The sequence below is a fragment of the Capricornis sumatraensis genome, chromosome 8 (assembly GCF_032405125.1).
Source record: "Capricornis sumatraensis isolate serow.1 chromosome 8, serow.2, whole genome shotgun sequence".
Taxonomy (NCBI): domain Eukaryota; kingdom Metazoa; phylum Chordata; class Mammalia; order Artiodactyla; family Bovidae; genus Capricornis; species Capricornis sumatraensis.
Window position 1 is genome coordinate 40,590,825 of NC_091076.1, and position 18,536 is coordinate 40,609,360.

The 18,536-nt window shown below is 39.5% G+C and overlaps 1 protein-coding gene and 1 pseudogene across 1 annotated transcript in view; one reads left to right on the forward strand and one right to left on the reverse strand.

Moving 5' to 3' along the window:
* Positions 1–2,219: 2,219 nt before the first annotated feature.
* SYTL2 (synaptotagmin like 2) overlaps positions 2,220–18,536 on the reverse strand; it is a 66,699-nt gene continuing 50,382 nt past the window's right edge. Inside the window, 8 exon segments of the mRNA XM_068978084.1 lie at positions 2,220–3,145; positions 3,989–4,194; positions 5,451–5,550; positions 8,075–8,153; positions 12,200–12,370; positions 15,073–15,175; positions 16,294–16,463; positions 17,779–17,898. Of these exon segments, the coding sequence (XP_068834185.1) occupies positions 3,000–3,145; positions 3,989–4,194; positions 5,451–5,550; positions 8,075–8,153; positions 12,200–12,370; positions 15,073–15,175; positions 16,294–16,463; positions 17,779–17,898 (1,095 nt within the window). The 3' untranslated portion in view covers positions 2,220–2,999.
* On the forward strand, positions 8,596–8,913 carry LOC138084216 (cytochrome c pseudogene; annotated as a pseudogene).

The following is an 18,536-nucleotide window of genomic DNA, read 5'->3' on the forward strand; positions in this document are numbered from 1 at the left end:
GAGAGCTTGTGATGTTGGAGCTCTCTGTGGTGCTATTTCCTACTCCCAAGGAAGTCGGGATTCCCTGGTGGCTCAGAGGTAAAAGCAACCACCTGCAATGCAGGAGACCATCAACAATGCAGGAGATGCGGGTTTGATCCCTGGGTTGGAAAGATCCCCTGGAGAAGGAAAATTGCAACACACTCTAATACTCTTGCCTGGGAAATCCCACGGACAGAGGAGCCTGGTGGCTACAGTCATAGGGTTGCAGGAGTCAGACATTACTTAGGGACTGATCCACCAACCACCAAGGAAGAAAGAGACAGTATTGGAGTTCCTGGGAACTCATGTTTCACCCATGAGTCCCTAAAGTCATACATACTAACAAATGGTCATACACTAACCTAGTGTATTTAGGTTTATTTCTGATGGGGTTTCTGAAAAAGAGGAAAAGAGCCCTAAAACATGCAGTCCAAGGAAACACCTCTAATTTAAGAAAATGAAAATTTTCAGAAGGGACTTTGCCAAAAAATCCCACTGAATCAAAAGTCTGCCAACCTGAGTTCACTAAAGAATTCAGGTGGCCCACATTTTGTAACGCATGAAAATCCCATTTAGACTTTGCCTTACAGCCAGGTGAGATTCAACATTTATATTTCTTTTTTCGGAAAAAAAAAAAAAGTGACACTACATCTTCCTGGACATCGTGAGGCAGTTGAAGTTCTTTGGGTAGATGCAAGGACGGTTCTGTTGTCCACTTTGGTGTTTTGCAAATCTGGGGCTGGGGGAGGCAGGCAGTCCTAGCCCTGGATAGGGAGATACTAGAAGGAATCTAGTGCTTCTGAGATGGCTAGATGCTAGCAGATGGTTGAGAAGGTAACTGGAAAAAACAAAAAGGCTGAGAAAGTAGCTTGTAGTATGAAGTGACAGGGGCTGAAACAGGGTCTGTACTTCTGCTATGGTTGCAGGCCAACCTTGGAGGTGTGTGTCTAGTCACCTGGTCTTGCCCTCGTCGGCAGTCAGAACAGGAAGAGGAAATACAACTAGATAAACAACCTCCTAAAAGACCTCGAGAGACAATGGGGCAAGGGTGTTGTTTTAGGTTAGTTGCTTTTACTGGCCAGTGGGTCAAAGGTTCTAGCATTTGTTTGGGGGAAGAGGCAAGCACTGGAGCTGTTTTCAATGACATTTGTTAGATACTTGTTTTAAGATCTCACTGTCTTGTCACCATCTAGGCTTCCTCTGCCTGCGTGCTTAGTTGTTCAGTCACGTCCGCCTCTTTTTAACCTCATGGGCTGCAGGCTCCTCTGTGATCTTTCAGGCAAGAATATTGGCGTGGGTCACCATTTACCCCTCCAGGGGAATCTTCCAGACCCAGGGATTGAACCCATATCTCCTGTGTCTCCTGCACTGCAAGCAGATTCTTTACCTGCTGAGCCATCATCAGCTTGTTTTGGGAATGACGAGCTAGTGGAGTTCTAACAGGGAATGATGATTCATGTATTAAATGACCCAACAATGTCTTTATGGAAAACTTTAAGAATAAACGACAACTTACCTTCAAAGCTTTCAGCTACTTCTAAAAAGTAAAAGTTCTACTCTTAGTTACATAGCTGAAGCTTCCAGTTTAGAGAAAATCATGCCCAGAGTTACAGCAAAGACTTTGGAGAAATATTAGCCCAAAAGTTCTTTAGCCTGGCTTGTGAATTTAGATTCTAGAATTCCTTCTTTAAAAGAAGTTTTTAAAATTTTTCTTTATTCATGTTTGGCTGTGCTGGGCCTTCACTGCTGCGTGCAGGCTTTCTCTAGCTGTGATGAGTGTGGGCTGCTCTCTATTGCAGGGTTCAGGCTTCTCATTTCAGTGGCTTCTCTTGTTGCGGAGCATGGCTCTAAGGTGCACGGGCTCAGTAGTTGTGGCACACACGCTTAGTTGTCCCGTGGCATGTGGCATCTTCCCAGACCAGGGATCGAACCTGTGGCCCCTGCATTGGCAGGCAGACTCTTAAGCACTAGACCACGAGGGAAGTCCTGGACTTTAAGATTCCTAACATAAAGTATTTCGTTTAAATTAAGAAGTCAGATTACTTTGACAATACCATTAAATCATATAATAATTTATTCTAAGGGTTTTTACAAAATACTTTATGAAAATTATGCATACATAGGAAGGACAGTATAATTTCACAATTTACATTCTAATTAAAACTTTATCGCAAATCATGTTTGTGACCACTCTCATGCTGCTTCATATAGTAGAGTTGTAAGAAAAACAGAATCTTATATATGCAAAGTTTTTGTTCTTTGTTTTATATATGGGTACCCTATTATAAAATACAGGCTTGAAACTTAGGAGAAAATCAAGCCAAAAACTTAATTTCACCTATGGCCAGTGGGTGGCACCAAAGCCCATAAGACTTTAAACATTGGGAAAAGGGGACACTTCTCAAAGCGAAAATACATGCAGTGAATTCAGTCTCATTGTCCTAACATGGAATTCCATATTTCAATAGAGACTACAGAGTGAATAGTTTTCTTATGAACAAATTCTTTATCTTCACGATATTCTAATTTCTTTTCCCCCCTGCTCATAGGAATATCTTTGAGTCACTCTTCAACAACCAACATTTTTTCAATTCCTGCAAGGGTTTTCAATGATCAAGTGGGAGGCCTTCCTAACCCTTTTGTGGTTTGAAACACATGATAGCAAACTGGAAACTTTTGCTTATTAACAACATTTAATATTTTTTTGGCAGCTTTTTCTTTGAAGCAGCAGCAATGCTTTGATTTTCTTAGCTTTCTCAAACATCTTCTTTTAACGTTGCAGTCACAAACTAAGTTACACATTTTGCTATTATTTAAGTTTTTTTAGTCCTTGTAACCAAAGAAGCATGTGCAGGTTGACTTTAACATGCTATGTAGCATTTGTTCCAGGCAACAGATAGAAAGTGAGGATCTCTGCCTACAAGATCGGATTCCACCTGTCTGGTGGTTTTCAGTGGAGGAGCCCATGGACTTTGGCTTCACTTGGAAATCTTGGCAATCAACAGCGTTCGGAGAGGCAGGATTGCTTCAATCCAAGTGTTGGGAGACTTCACCATCTTTTCCCAGAGAGCCACTTCCTCTGAAGTAGAGTCCATCCAATCCACTTCAGTACCATAGCTTTTACCTGGACAAAAAAGGGAAGCTTTGCATTTAGAAAGGAATAGTTCATTGGGAAAAACTGAGTCATTCCCCAATTATAATCACCAATGGAGACAGCTAAGAAGAGTTTTAACATCACCAGTAGGGCTGGGACTCAACAGAAGAAAAGATCTGTTTAATCATACGAGATGTCTGATAATGGAACTCTCCACAATACGGATTATTCTCATTATTCTCAGAGTAATAACTTCTCTTCTTGACCATATAAAATGTAGATGAAAATCTATCAGGTGTAAAATGGAACAGCAAGGAGGATTCCAGCATTGGGTTGAAAGCGACAGTAGGTGATCTCTAAGAAAGTGTCGTTTACAGCTTTAGTATCTAACACACTCAATTTTGAATCTTGGTTCTGCCACTTATTAGCTCTGTTTCTTAATTTCTTGGAACATCAGTGTCTCTGGGCATAACATTAGAAATAACTCATAGAACTTCTGTGAGGATCGAATGCAATAATGCAAAGAAAGCACTCGGTACAGTGACCAGTGCTCCATAAATGTTAGCTGCTATTATTATGCAAAGCACACGTTTAGCCATGAAGGGCCATAAACGGTTTTTCAGGAAAGGGTAGTGATGAAGGCTTTTCTGGTTTCCACCACAATAACTTAAGCTCTGTGTGGACAAACACAGCATCCTGATAGCCTTCATATCTAGAGTCCCTGGCACACAGCTTGACATTCCTTCACTGATTCATTTCACCACACTTAACAGAAAGAGAGTACATGTTTTCATTAGGAAGAAGCAAACCAACCAACCTCTAGTGTCTCCAGAAGCATTAGACTCATGGAAAATTAAAAATGTAACACGCTACCTGTTCCAAAGCCAATCCGAAGACCTCCCAGAAACTGGTTGGTTAATTTGTAATGGTCCCAGACAGTAAGCTCTACACAGGCTTCAGTCAGATCCTCAGGCCTGAACCCATCATAGACCATGGTGTGGTTGAAGACAGGGTTGGTGGTTTTCCCCACAGCTCTCGTCTTCTGGCGACTTTTCCTACTTGTATCTGGAAGGATGGTACTGCAAAAGGAAACATTCCCGTGAAAGCATGTGAGTAAGACAGCAAACTCTCATGCTTTTAGTGTGCTTCAGCTACTGAGGACTGGCAAGAGGCAAAGGAAGAAAAAAAGAACACAGAGAGATGGTAGTGGTGGGCATTCTGCTGGCAAGATCATGCACTAGAGTGGACCAGACTTGCTTTGAGGAAGTCCTGACTCTGCTACTTATTGGCTGTGTACTGTGGGAAATTGACTTAACTTCTCAGACACTTGCTTACTCATCTATGAAATGGGAATGGTGATGCCTACCTCATAAGGTTAATATTAGAATTACAGATTAAGCAAACAACTTAGTTCAGTACCTGTATTTAGCATTTACTATGTAGCAACTGTTTGAGGATTCCTCTAAAATCTACTCCTGATTATCTGTGAGAGCCTAAGAAATTAGTCTTGTACAGAATTGAAAAAGAAAAGAAACCTCTCCAATTCCCTAGATTTGACTTTGGGAATAAATTATATTACATATTTGTGATTATTTACATATAATTTATGGTAATAATTGAAATTAATTTACCGTACCATGCCTTTTGTAAAGGCAAGAAGGGTTGGGCCTAGTCCTGGAATGGGAGATTGACCTGAGCTGAAAAGCTTACCAGTTGACATCTATGAAGAATATGTATAGGGAAAACCCTAAATAATGTCATATAAACTTAAGTAGCTATAACTCGTCTTCTGATAAAATCTATATAGATAAAATTAGTTAGAGTCAGGACAGCACAATAACATCTGTTTAGTTACTATTTTCTAGATGCCAGGCATTTACAGTATAACTGAGAAAAAGGCTTGCAACTTAAAAACCCAAACTGGTTCAAGCTCTTATGAGCTAATTATTAGTGTGGACCTGTTTATCAAATAACTTCCAGATATTCACAGGCTGACGCAAAAGGCTTTTTTGCAAATGGGCCACAATACAGATGCTCGACAAATGATACCAGGGGTGTGGTATCACCACTAGCCATTTCATAAACTCTTTGGTACTGAATATTATCCTCACCAGCAGATGTACCTCCTATTGTATATATTCCCTCTTAAACTAAATGGAGCCTTGCAGGGGGTTCATGTCAGAGATCCTTCTAGCTTGTGTCACCACTGTCTCAAATTATTTCATTTATACTATGAATGATGAACTTCAGCATCACAGTTACAGAAAATTAAAACCAATTGGCAAAGGTCAGCCTATTGTGGAACTAAGGGAGGCAGAATTATCGATGCTGGTACCATTTAACAAAAGAATTTAGATGGCTGCCCCTTAGCAGTGGTAGATCGAGGCATTCCTTCACCCAGATGTGCACTTCTCCAGTTGTAGGAAGTTTTTTACCTATAACAGAAAGAGAGAGAGAAAATGAAATTCCACTGCCTTTCCTCTCTTGGCAGTACTGCCTCCCCAGATGCCAGTCTAAAAATGGTCTGGCATAGCGATGTGACTGAGTGCTTGATGATATGATCCTAAATGATTATATCTATTCTTAATTACATCTTTCATAGTCTGGCTGTATTGAGCTCAAGGAGCTCTATAAAAATAATTTATTGCAAGTAGAGAATATTACATCATTGTTTCTGGGTCTTGCTTGGTTCAACAAGATCAATTATAGATATTAGGTGTGTGAATCATCCATTTATAGTTATGTCCAAAACTACTCAGTGAGATGCATGTACTTTTCAAATATTAATACCATTATCAATCAGTGCTCATAGGAGGCATTTAAACAAATTTGAGTATGAAGTAACCAAAACAGGTACTGGTTTAGGTATAGTCACTCTTGTTAAAAGTAGTTATGCATTTTATAGGAGTATTGTATAGACACATGTAACAGCCAATATTATAGCAGGGGAATTGCTGAGAAGTTGGCCTTAGTCTGAAGTTTCTATATAGGTTGGGTGCACATGGATGGAGGGAGAAAAGTGAAAGTGTTAATCTCTCAGTTGTATCCGACTCTTTGCAACCCCATGTTTTTCTGGATGGGTGAACCCAAGCTGTCAACCAATCAATGTTTAATGAGCATCTATTATATGCTCAGCCCTGTGCTAGGAATGTTGTTGGATATACAAGGAATCCAAGAAATCTATGTGCTTGGGAAATGTTTACAGGTAAGCTAGAGACAGAAACTCAATAAAAGCAGTGAAATGTAATATAGAATGAAATGCCAAGTTATTACTGTGATGATCTAGAAGATGATGTGATCAGTGAGGGTAAATGCGTTCAGGAAAAGCTTTGCGGAGGAGATGGGATTTCATCTAAAGACTTGAATAGGTTTAGGGGAAGAGGAAGCCATTCCAGGGAGAAAAAACTATTACAGGAGCAAAAACTCAGACAAGCTGGAGTCCATCACATGTGGGTCTCCTGCCCTTCCCCCAGCAAAAAGTAATCATGGGGCAAATGGGAAATGAGACTAGCAGAATCTCTATGTATGTTGACCATAAATGATAGGATAGAGATTAGATAGGGAAGAATCTGTCTTTTAAAAAGATCCAGATGTAACAAGATGGCAGTTTGGGTGCCATGTGGCCTAAAGATATGTTTTGCTTGTCCTCTCTCTCTTTTTTTTTAAGCTGAATTGGAATGCCTTTCTCTGTTTAGTCACTGCCCCCACCATCATTTCTGTCATCCCACTACCTTCAAGAAACATTTATTTATCTTTATTTATCTGTTTGGCTGTGCTGGGTCTTAGGTGCAGCATTCACGCTCTCTAGTTGTGCCATGCAAACTTTTAGTTGGTCACGTGGGGTCTAGTTCCCTAAGCAGGGATCGAACCCTGGCCCCCGGCATTGGGAGCACAGAAGCTTAGCCACTGGACTACCACGGATGCCCTCATATGAATTCTTAAGGAGAATAACTTAGGGAACTGTATGAGAAATGAGAGAGGGGTTAGCACTCATTTCCCGGCAGTCTCTTGCTCCTTAACTGTGCTGGAGACCTGAGGCTCTAACATCAAGGATGCAATGTAGTAATTTTGAAGAAAAAACTTTCTACCTTATTGAGACCTTGAGAGTAGAGGACAAATGAGCTCTAATCTCTTAGGGGCTTAATATGAATCCTTTTAATTTCCACCCGTGGGGGGTAAAAACTACTCCAGTTCCATTTGCATCACAGCACTACACAGGAAAAGCCATTTACACTGTGTAGATATGAACTTTGGGGAGAGTGAGGCCAAAGTTAAAACAAGGCCTGTAAACTGGGCTGAGAAAAAAATGAGTATTTTTCTCAAAGAAACAGAAAAAATATAATGGTGGTTACCAGGAAGGGGATCTTGGAAGGAAGGGCAAGAGAAGAGTTGTGGTTTAATGGGTATAGAGTTTCAGACGTACAAGATGAAAAAGTCCAGAGACATGCTTCACATTATTGTAAAGATACTTAACACTGCTAATGGGCTTCCCAGGAGGTACAGTAGTAAAGAATCTACCTGTCAGTGCAGGAGATGAGGGTTCAGTCCCTGGGTCAGGAAGATCCCCTGGAGGAGGAGATGACAACCCACCCAGTGTTCTTGCCTGGAGAATCACATAGACAGAGGAGTTGGGCGGAGTCCATGGGGTCGCAAAGAATCGAACACAACTGAGTGAGCATGCAACAACCACAACTAATCGCACACTTAAATATGGTTAAGAAAAAATTTATGTTATGTGGTTTTGTTTTTTTTATATTATGTGTTTTGACCACAATTAAAAATAAAGAAAATTTTCTAGTTTACAAGTGTGGATTGACTCATTTGGATCCTTACTAAGTAAGTTGATTTAGTTCTTCACCTTTGAAAATTTAAAAAAAAAAAACATAGAAATCAAAGAAATCCTTGGAGAGGGGAAGGCTAAGGTAAGGCCATAAATCTGGACAGAAAACCAGTACATACCAGGCATTGGCTCTGGGACATACTGGAGAGCCAACTTCATCTCACCTCTGTTTTCTGCTTCAAGGGGAACTGGTGCTGTCTGGAAAATGAAGGCAAGTCAGCAGGTGTGAAACAAAAACCATTCACCCCGTTTGTTGGTGCCAGATCTGCCTCATTTCTGAGCTTAGGTATCATTCATGAGTGCCCTGGATTGAAATTTCCCTCCCCATCACAGATGGACTGTTGCTTTGATATCTGGGAAGGCTACACTGTGTATCCTGGAAAACTCTGCAGGGTACCCAGAACACATTTTAAGTCCTTCAGTTCAGAGAAATCAGAATGGGTTTCTTGCAGATGGGAAAAGTGTTCTGAAATGCTTAGATTTTTATAAAAATACGTACATTTTTGCTAGTGATCCAGCCACTGCATAAAACAACTTATCTATATTTTCTTTCTTTAAAGAAGTAGGAAGATAGAAAGCGGGACATTCGGCTTGTGAGCGGGAACTTCTCAGTCGCGCACAGAAAAAGAGAGATTTTAAAATGGGTGATGTTGAAAAGGGCAAGAAGATTTTTGTTCAGAAGTGTGCCCAGTGCCATACTGTGGAAAAGGGAGGGAAGCACAAGACTGGGCCAAACTTCCATGGTCTGTTTGGACGAAAGACAGGTCAGGCTGCTGGATTCTCTTACACAGATGCCAACAAAAACAAAGGTATCACCTGGGGAGAGGAGACGCTGATGGAGTACTTGGAGAATCCCAAGAAGTACATCCCTGGAACCAAGATGATCTTTGCTGGCATTAAGAAGAAGGGAGAGAGGGAGGACTTGATAGCTTATCTCAAAAAAGCTACCAATGAGTAATAGTTGGCCACTGCCTTATTTATTATGAAACAGAAGTGTCTCATGACTTTTTATGTGTACCATATTTAAATTGATCTCATACACTAGAATTCAGATCATGAATGGGTGATGGAATAATTCTGTTGGACAGTCCTGATTTAAATAAGATTGGTCTGTGGCTAAACAAATATGGTCAGCTTTTTTAATTTTGATAGTAATTCTGGTTCAACAAGTACTATCACTTTTCCCATTCTAAAGAGATGATTGAACTTGAATAAGGAATATGAAACTTTTTAGGGAGATGGTGCATTCCTTCTCAAAACCTATAAGAGATTGGTTTTATATTTAGCTTTCTATAACTGGTTATATTAATATATTTAAATACTGAAAAGGTCCCTTCACTGTCTCATAGAACAGAGGAGGATTCACACGTGTTTCAAGCTGTGTTCATTAGCCTGTTAAGGCAAGGATTGAAAATACACTGACAAAGTCCACTTTATCTGTTTGGTTTTATAAACTATGCCAATTTAATTAAAATTCTCTATCTAAAATTTAGCCTTTTACTTAATGAAAGGCATTTTAGTGTGGTTTATGTATAGCATCAAATAAAGAGTATTTAGCACCTCAAAAAAAAGAATAAATAAAATAAAGAAGTAGGAAGAGCCAGGGTACGGGTGGGGGACTAATAATACATTTTCATAGCTGCATTAACCTAATTATTTTAGCCCAGATGAGGAAATGCCTGTAAGAATAACAAAAGCTGAACAATCATTTTACAATATAAAATGTACAATGTATGTTACAATGTATGCCCACGGCTGATTCAGGTCAATGTGAGAAATCTGTATGCAGGTCAGGAAGCAACAGTTAGAACTGGACATGGAACAACAGACTGGTTCCAAATAGGAAAAGGAGTACGTCAAGGCTGTATATTGTCACCCTGCTTATGTAACTTCTATGCAGAGTACATCATGAGAAACGCTGGACTGGAAGAAACACAAGCTGGAATCAAGATTGCCGGGAGAAATATCAATCACCTCAGATATGCAAATGACATCACCCTTATGGCAGAAAGTGAAGAGGAACTAAAAAGCCTCTTGATGAAAGTGAGAGAGGAGAGTGAAAAAGTTGGCTTAAAGCTCAACATTCAGAAAATGAAGATCATGACATCCGGTCCCATCACTTCATGGGAAATACATGGGAAAACAGTGGAAACAGTGTCAGACTTTATTTTGGGGGGCTCCAAAATCACTGCAGATGGTGACTGCAGTCATGAAATTAAAAGACGCTTACTCCTTGGAAGAAAAGTTATGACCAACCAAGCATTTTCAAAAGCAGAGACATTACTTTGCCGACTAAGGTCCATCTGTCTAGTCAAGGCTATGGTTTTTCCATTGGTCATGTATGGATGGATGTGAGAGTTGGACTGTGAAGAAGGCTGAGTGCCGAATAATTGATGCTTTTGAACTGTGGTGTTGGAGAAGACTCTTGAGAGTCCCCTGGACTGCAAGGAGATCCAACCAGTCCATTCTGAAGGAGATCAGCCCTGGGATTTCTTTGGAAGGAATGATGCTAAAGCTGAAACTCCAGTACTTTGGCCACCTCATGCAAAGAGTTGACTCATTGGAAAAGACTCTGATGCTGGGAGGGATTGGGGGCAGGAGGAGAAGGGGACGACAGAGGATGAGATGGCTGGATGGCATAACTGACTCGATGGGCATGAGTTTGAGCGAACTCTGGGAGTTGGTGATGGACAGGGAGGCCTGGCGTGCTGCGATTCATGGGGTCGCAAAGAGTCGGACACGACTGAGCAACTGAACTGAACTGAACTGATGGCAAAAACCACCACAATATTGTAAAGTAATTAGCCTCCAATTAAAATAAATAAATAAAAATTTTTAAATGTGTATTTATTATAGAACAGGTGGTTTTCCTTTCAAATTCTGGTCTTTTAGAGCCTTATTGTCAAAACGGGGCTATATGTCAGAAACATAACAGAAGGAAGCTAAAAACGAGATGCTTTTGACAACTTCTGAGAAATTCTTAACTAGCAAATCTTGGGTAAACCTACAAATAAGAGCTTCAGGTGACCTTGATGTGGTATTTTGGAACCATTCCTTAAGTAGAATGGCTCTACTGTATAGATACTTAACAGTTTTTATAAATTGTATGTATCACACTAACCCTCACATTGAGAACAACAACAACAAAAAACTTGATTAAACAAATCTATTTGAAGGTGCTGAAGAATTATTAAGATAGATAGGGTTCAAATGGATAAGCTGTTGTAGCCTGAAATTCTTTCTTTCCACTTCAAGGCATTAGCTGCATTGTGAGTAGTGCTGACTAGAGTACAACAAACTTAGCAGAAAGAGGCTAAGAAGCTGAGCACAATCTCTCACAGGGCTGGGGAGGCAAAAGTTGGCTAGCTAAGGAGAGATGGTCTCAGAAAACACTCTAGACCAATAGTTTTCAAAGTATGGTCCCCAGGCCGGCAGTATCAGCAATGCCTGAGAATTTGTTAGAAATGCGTATTTTGGGGCCAGGTTGGATACATGCTAAAATCTGCAAACTACCTAGGTTTTCAGTTGGAGCCCATGAAAGACCACAGCCTAGAAACATGGGCAAAGAAAAATGAGATCAGACCACGTGAAAGCTGAACCCCAGCTTCTCGTCAGTTCATTACCAGGCTAGATTGAAGCAGTGCGTCCTCTTGCTGTGTGTCAAATGCAAAAGTAAAGCCTCTCAAATTATCCCTAGAATTTTTCACGTGCAGTGTCCAGCATGCAATAAAAAGAATGAACAGGCATACCAGAACAAAGGGCCAAATGACCAAACAATAGAAATTAGATGAGACTCACAAATGTTTAAGATATAGGAGTTTTCAGATACATACTTTGAGTAACTTTGATTAATAAATTCATAAAGATACTGTGAAGATAAAGAATTGTAGCAGAGAAATAGAATCTATAAAAAAGAGTCAAGTGAAAATATAAATCTGAAAGTATAATAACTGAGGACCCATAGATATCCATCTAGATATTAGATACTAGATTAGACACAGCAGATAAGAAAATTATTGAACTAAAAGATAGGCTAGCAGAAACTAGCCAGCCCAAAGAATAGGTAGGGGAAGAAAGACTACACAACATGGAAAGGAGCCTAAGAGATTTATTGGACAGAGTGAAAAGACATGATGATCCCAAACAATGGATAAGCATTCTGAATGAAAATGGAATCTTACAGCAGCTCTCTCCTGAATCCCAGGCCCTAAACCACCAAACCAAACAAAAAGTTCCAAACTTACCTTCCGCTTTAGAGGGTACCACTTCAATTGTTTATTCTGTTTGTTGTCCCAGTCCCAAGTTTCCAAATCAAGTTCCACTTCCCCTAGAAAACTATTGCGCTTAAATGTATCTCGATGCCAAACAGACACGTTCAGCTTCTGTGTCTTTAAGGTTTGCTTGTCGATTTTATACTGCAGTTCAAAGAAGGGAATTAAAGGGGTAAATAACATTATTTTAGGCCAAATTTATGACACAGAGGTGAAGATAAAGTCCTCTGTGTAGATCAGATTTTCTCATCTGTTAGGTTTCAAGTCTCAAAAATACTGCAAAGTCATCTTATTCTAAGTGTCTTGTTTCAAAGAGCTAAAATCCATCTTTCACAAAAGCTGATTTTTCTTTCCCTCTCTGGAAAAGCAAATCATGGCTCACATATCATAGTTGGTAATAGCTCTCTAAAAACAAAAGCCAATTATTCAGTTTTTACTGGATGTTTTTACTTCTAACTAGATATAACAGGAATCCAATTCAGTCTAAAAATACAAATGAAGCTTAATCCAATGGTCTGTTTTCTCCCTGAGGACAAGGTATTTTTTTTTAATAGACTAATTGTTAGAGCAGTTCAAGATTTGCACAAAATTGAAAAGAAAGTACAGAAGTGTTCCCATATTTCACCTGCTCCATATATATACAATCTCTCCAATCATTGATATTCGGCAAGGACAAAATATTTTTCAAGAAAAGATCGACCTGTTTTTTGCTTTTGGGGGGGCATCCTAACAGTGTTAATCTGAAATGTAGTCAATTCTTGATTATATATAATTATGGAAGGGATGATAGTCTTTCTAATCTAAAAATAATCTCTACTTGGCTTTATGATATACTACTTGAATGTCCATTTTGGTTGTAGTAGACTTGCTTTTACCATTTAAATGAGCTGGCTTTTCCTGAGTTTGTGGTTGAAGCAGATGACCTAGAAATAGCAAGGGTGCTGAGGTATATCACAGTCAAACTGTAATAAAAAACTTGCTACAGAAAATCTATTGACAATTCATTCACCCATGGATAACTGAGGATTAATTTAATGCAGCTCTTTTTCTCAGAGGATAACCAAATACTTGGACAGAATTTTCAGAAAGAGAGAATGAATAATACTTCTCACACTTGTTGTTTTAAATAATCTGTTGCCCATGACTAAGGCAGCATGAGACAGTTTGCAGGAAGATAGAACATGGGCATCTGAGCGAGGCATATTCTCCACTCTTCTATCCAGCCATCGTTCCTTCCAATAAACATTTTCAAAGTACCTATCCCAGACACTATACTAAGAGTCAGCATTTACTAAGTGTTTAATGCATACTCTGCATACTGATGGTGATGGACAGGGAGGCCTGGCGTGCTGCGATTCATGGGGTCACAAAGAGTCGGACACGACTGAGTGACTGAACTGAACTGAACTGAACGCATACTATCCTATGGACTTCCCTATAGCTCAGCTGGTAAAGAATCTGCTTACAGTGCAGGAGACCTGGGTTTGATCCCTGGGTTGGGAAGATCCCCTGGAGAAGGAGATGGCAACCCACTCCAGTATCCTTGCCTGAAGAAAACCATGGACAGAGGAGCCTGGAGGGCTACAGTCCATGGGGTCACAAAGAGTCAGACACGACTAAGTGACTAACACACACTAATGCATACTTATCACTTTACACATATTAATTCTTTTAATGTTCACAACTACTGAAGTAGGTAGGCACTATTCTTTTTTTATTATAAATTAATTTTTAAAACTTTTTGGCCACATCATGCAGCAGGAAGGATCTTAGTTCCCACCAAGGATTGAACCTGTGGTCCCTGCAATGAAGGCTCAGATTCTTAACCGCTGGACTGCTGGGGAACCACCAGGCTCCTCCATCCATGGGATTCTCCAGGCAAGAATACTGGAGTGGGTTGCCATTTCCTTCTTCAGGGGATCTTCCCCACCCAGGGATCAAACCCGGGTCTCCTGCATTAGAGGCAGACACTTTAACCTCTTAGCCACCAGGGAAGAGCGGGGAAGTCCCAGACAGGTACTATTCTTATCTCCCATTTGCAGATCTAACGTGCAGATGGGTTAAGTCATTTGCACAAGGTATGCAGTTTATAAGCAACCTAGAGTTGATCCCTGCTCTTGTGGAATTTACAATTAAACCAGCGGTTAAAGTGCTGAATGTCAGCACCACCTATTGTGAAATAAAGAGACTGAGGCAGCAGACAGCGGGGACACTTAGGAGTTAAAGACAACCTCTCACAGGAAGAGGCATTTCAGGCTGTGGGAAGTAGTTAGGGACAGCATGTGGGGAAGAACATCCCAGTTTGAAGGAAGAGAAAGTCCCAGCAGAGTGAGAGACTGTAATTCCTCCAAAGAACAGAAAGGAATCAGGGTAACCTGAAAAAAGACGATGAAAGTAGAAGGATGAGGCCAGAGCTCAGGTTCTCAAGGGACGGGTATGCATGTTAAGATGGCGGGCTTGACCTAAAGGCTAATGGGAGTCCTCCAAGATTTTAAGCAGAGAAATAACACGATCAGAATTGGGCTTTTATAAGATTGTTTTGGCTGCAGTGCTCAACTTTATCATCTGTGTATCCAGTTTCCTTTCTTTCCCTAAGCTTCATTTGCCTCATCTGTGAGATGCAGATAATAATAACCCCTGGCAGAGTATGGAGGGAGTGCATGAGACAAGGCATCCAACAGTCATGGTGTATCATCTCATACAAAGCAGATTCTCAGAAATGGTTATTCATTTCCTTCTCTCTTGGGGACTGACTTCCTCTGCAGAGATACTACCCAAGATCACATGGCCTTTTAAATGCACAGGTCACCATTGGGGATTTTCCTAGATAGAAAGGTCATAGGTACCCGCAGTATCTCATTATACACAGGATTCAAAGTTTTCTTCACTACTAGTGTTTTCTTCTTGCCCATTTTGCCTTTGTCTGGTAATAGGTAAGTCTTTACGTATCTAAAAAGAGAATTGAACAGACAAGAAGGTCAGAGAAAATAAAAGTGACATGTCTACCTGTACTTTTAAAAATGCATTAGAAATTGATAGGAATAATTATTTCATGACACTAGCGAAAGTAGTATATAATAAATGCTCTCATCAACACCTTTATACTTAAACTTTTAAGGGATTTCAGTGGAATGGATCATTTTAAATTGTTTTGAAGATTTTTAAGGGATAGTCCCTGAATTCCTTTTTTACTTTGACCTTAACTAATGTAGGGCAGGAGAAGACAACCGACCTCTAACGTGATGCTTAATTTCATTGGCTAGTGTCCTATTAAGAAAAGGCTTTGATGTTTGCAGAATTAAAAAAGACTGTCTTTTGAAAGAAAAATCTTGGTACATACCAATCAGGCCATATTCAACGTAAAACAGAAAAAAAAAAAAAAAAGGAAAAAGGAAAAAGAAAAGCTATTGGGCCCCGCTGCTTTTATAACAAAAACAAAGGGTTGGGCTTATGCTAGAAAAATTATTAAGAATCAGACTTCTGCAAAGGGGTAAGTGGGGACTGTCATTCAACTCTTATAACTGAACTGAAATGCCATAAAACCTGTGATTTCAAAAATGAATTGATAATCCCCCCTAAAGTTCCACAGAATATAATTTAAATGTGGAAACTACCTTATTCTAGAATCTTAACTATCTCTGCATCACTGAGCACTATAAAATATGCCTAACACGTCCCTCCTTTTAGAGAAAGTCTAAAGTGTGTGGAGAGAGGGGGCTCAAGTCTCACTCATTGTGCTGCTATAAACAAACAGAGCTTGTCTTCCCTATCCTTTGTTTCCTTATCTGTAAAAAAGAAGGAATCAGCACAAGATGACCTCAAAGGTTCCTTCCAACTTGAAATGCTTTGTGTTTCCCCGACATTCTTATAATTTAGTAAGTTTGGCTTATGAATCTATAAATAGCATTTTTCCCCAACTCTTTTTTCACCCCCCCAAATCCCGTTTTTTTCCCTGAACACTCCTTTTTAACACAGTCACACACATACCTTCCCTTCAATTTCTTTCTTTCTTTCCCAATTTTTACAAGAGTAACTAAGAGGAAATAGCGACTCCAGAATGTACTTACGGGTCCGAACGCTGTTTCTTAATATCCGCTGCTGCTAAGTCTTTACACTGGGCCACAAAGACATGCAACTCCTTCAGTGAGTCCACGTAGTCGATGGCAAACTGGATGTTTCCTTTCACTTCCAGATTGCCAAAGTCTCCACTATAAACACTCATCACACTGCCGCTGACCTGAAAACGCCAGGAAACACATGGTGTCTGTCTCTGACTCACTCTCGAATCCAGTGCAAGGATTACGTGGGTGTCATCTTTGCTTGCCATTATTTCTCTATTTTGCATATAAAAGCAGCTAATTTAATGTGGCATTAAAAAAGCATACCAACACAGACAACCTGACATGATATACATGACATGATGACTGGTGTTTAACAAAAACTGCCTGTAAGAGACATAGATGAAAAGTATGAAATGCAAAGTTATTTAGATGCTGACTCATTTCAAACCAGGGTGATTTTATAGTAGGGGGCACTCAGAGTCCCATTTTTAGGCATGCTTAGAATTTAAAATGTTAAATAAAGAGGATGTGAGAAACCCCAGGGCACACAAATCACAGTGACACATTGCTCTATCAAATTTCCAAGGCACTAAAAAGGAATTTTACTATGTTACCCATCCACTGACTCTAAGAAAATGCTTACTGAGCCATACACTTTTAGAGGTCAGGAAGGGTAGAAAATGGATGATTGATGAAGGAAGTTTAAAGCCTTCCCAAGGCCATACATTTGATTGTTATCAGCAGAAATTCAATTTAAATAGATTTTTTTTAAGAGTTTGAAAAATGCAAGGCCAGTAAGAATTTAAGCACAGATTTATCATTCATTTAGCATATCTGATGAGATCTGTGCATGTATATACAGATCATAGATATTTGGATAAATGTATATGGATATATTTACAAATATATATTTCTATACATATGCTACATGCACACACAAAACTATCTCACTTCTATATAAAGTCAAATTCTCCAAACCAAATCTAAGTAACTATACTTAGGGAGCTTCCTTTGGAAAATCCCATTCTGAATCCTTCCATGAGGCAAAGAATCACCTTTCCTTTTAATGTGAATCAGTACTTTTAGTCGTCAGAATAAATGACTTGCTAAAAGAGGTACAATTCTATATCTGCAAAGAGTACATAAAATCATATCTGATAAAAGCAGACTTTGCAATAGGTACCCCATCCGCCACACAGAGAAGTTTAGTGGTTCATCTTGTCGGTAATTTAGGTTTATTTTTGAAGTACGTAACATCCAAAACAAACCGTATTTGTTTAACTTGGATATGAACTGTCTTGTGATTTAAAAAAGAGAAGAAAGGAAGATGTAGCTAGCCAGAAGCTAATTGTGGGTTAGATAAAAAACAAAACTCTCACGCCCCTGGAATCTAAGAAATATAACAAAAGGCCATTTTACAGGAGCAGGAGCATGGCAGAGCAACGTTGGCAGAAGCAGAGGGATATTAACACAAAGCCTTTGTTTACATACAGAAGACAAGGACGTCATGCCAGAGGAGCTGCTAAGATTGGTTAAAGAGCTTGGGCTCTTCTTGTGTCTGCTGAGCTGGTAACTGCCTTCTGATGCTGTATCTGTCTCTCTGTCATCACTCTACAAAACATCATATAATACACACAAAATTCAAATTCAGAAAGAGTCAAGATCAAGATCTTAGTTTAGATAAAGATAATAGCTTGGTATCCCACTCATGTATGACATTTTCCAAGGTCAAAGGACAGCAGTGATAACTGCCGAGGAATGGGATTCAAGATGGGGTGGGTGGTCTACCCAGGATCTCACTTAAGCAGGAGAGCAGTGTTTAGCTACTGAAATAGCAAAGTGATTTTTTTTCACCAGCAAGGTAGCCCCCAGGTGCTACAGCAAATAGCATATTGTGAGCTTTCTTGGCTTTTACTTAATATTATACATTTATATTGCTTGGCAAACTTTTTTGCTACATATGAGAAATTATCTTTACCTAGACAATAAAAGGTCTAATATTTACTCTTAAATCATAAAATGTCATGCCTAATTCCTCTCGGTAACATAGGCTTAACTTCCCTAAAAATCAAATCTTTTACTTGAGACTCTATTAAACTAGGGAAAACAATTCTAATCTGATCTGTGTTTCAAGATTTTCATATATGCATGTATGTGTATACACACACACATATATATGTGAGCTGAACTGATATGTAATTTTAAACCACCTCTTAGGTATTCCTATAGAGTTACTCTGCTTATCTTTT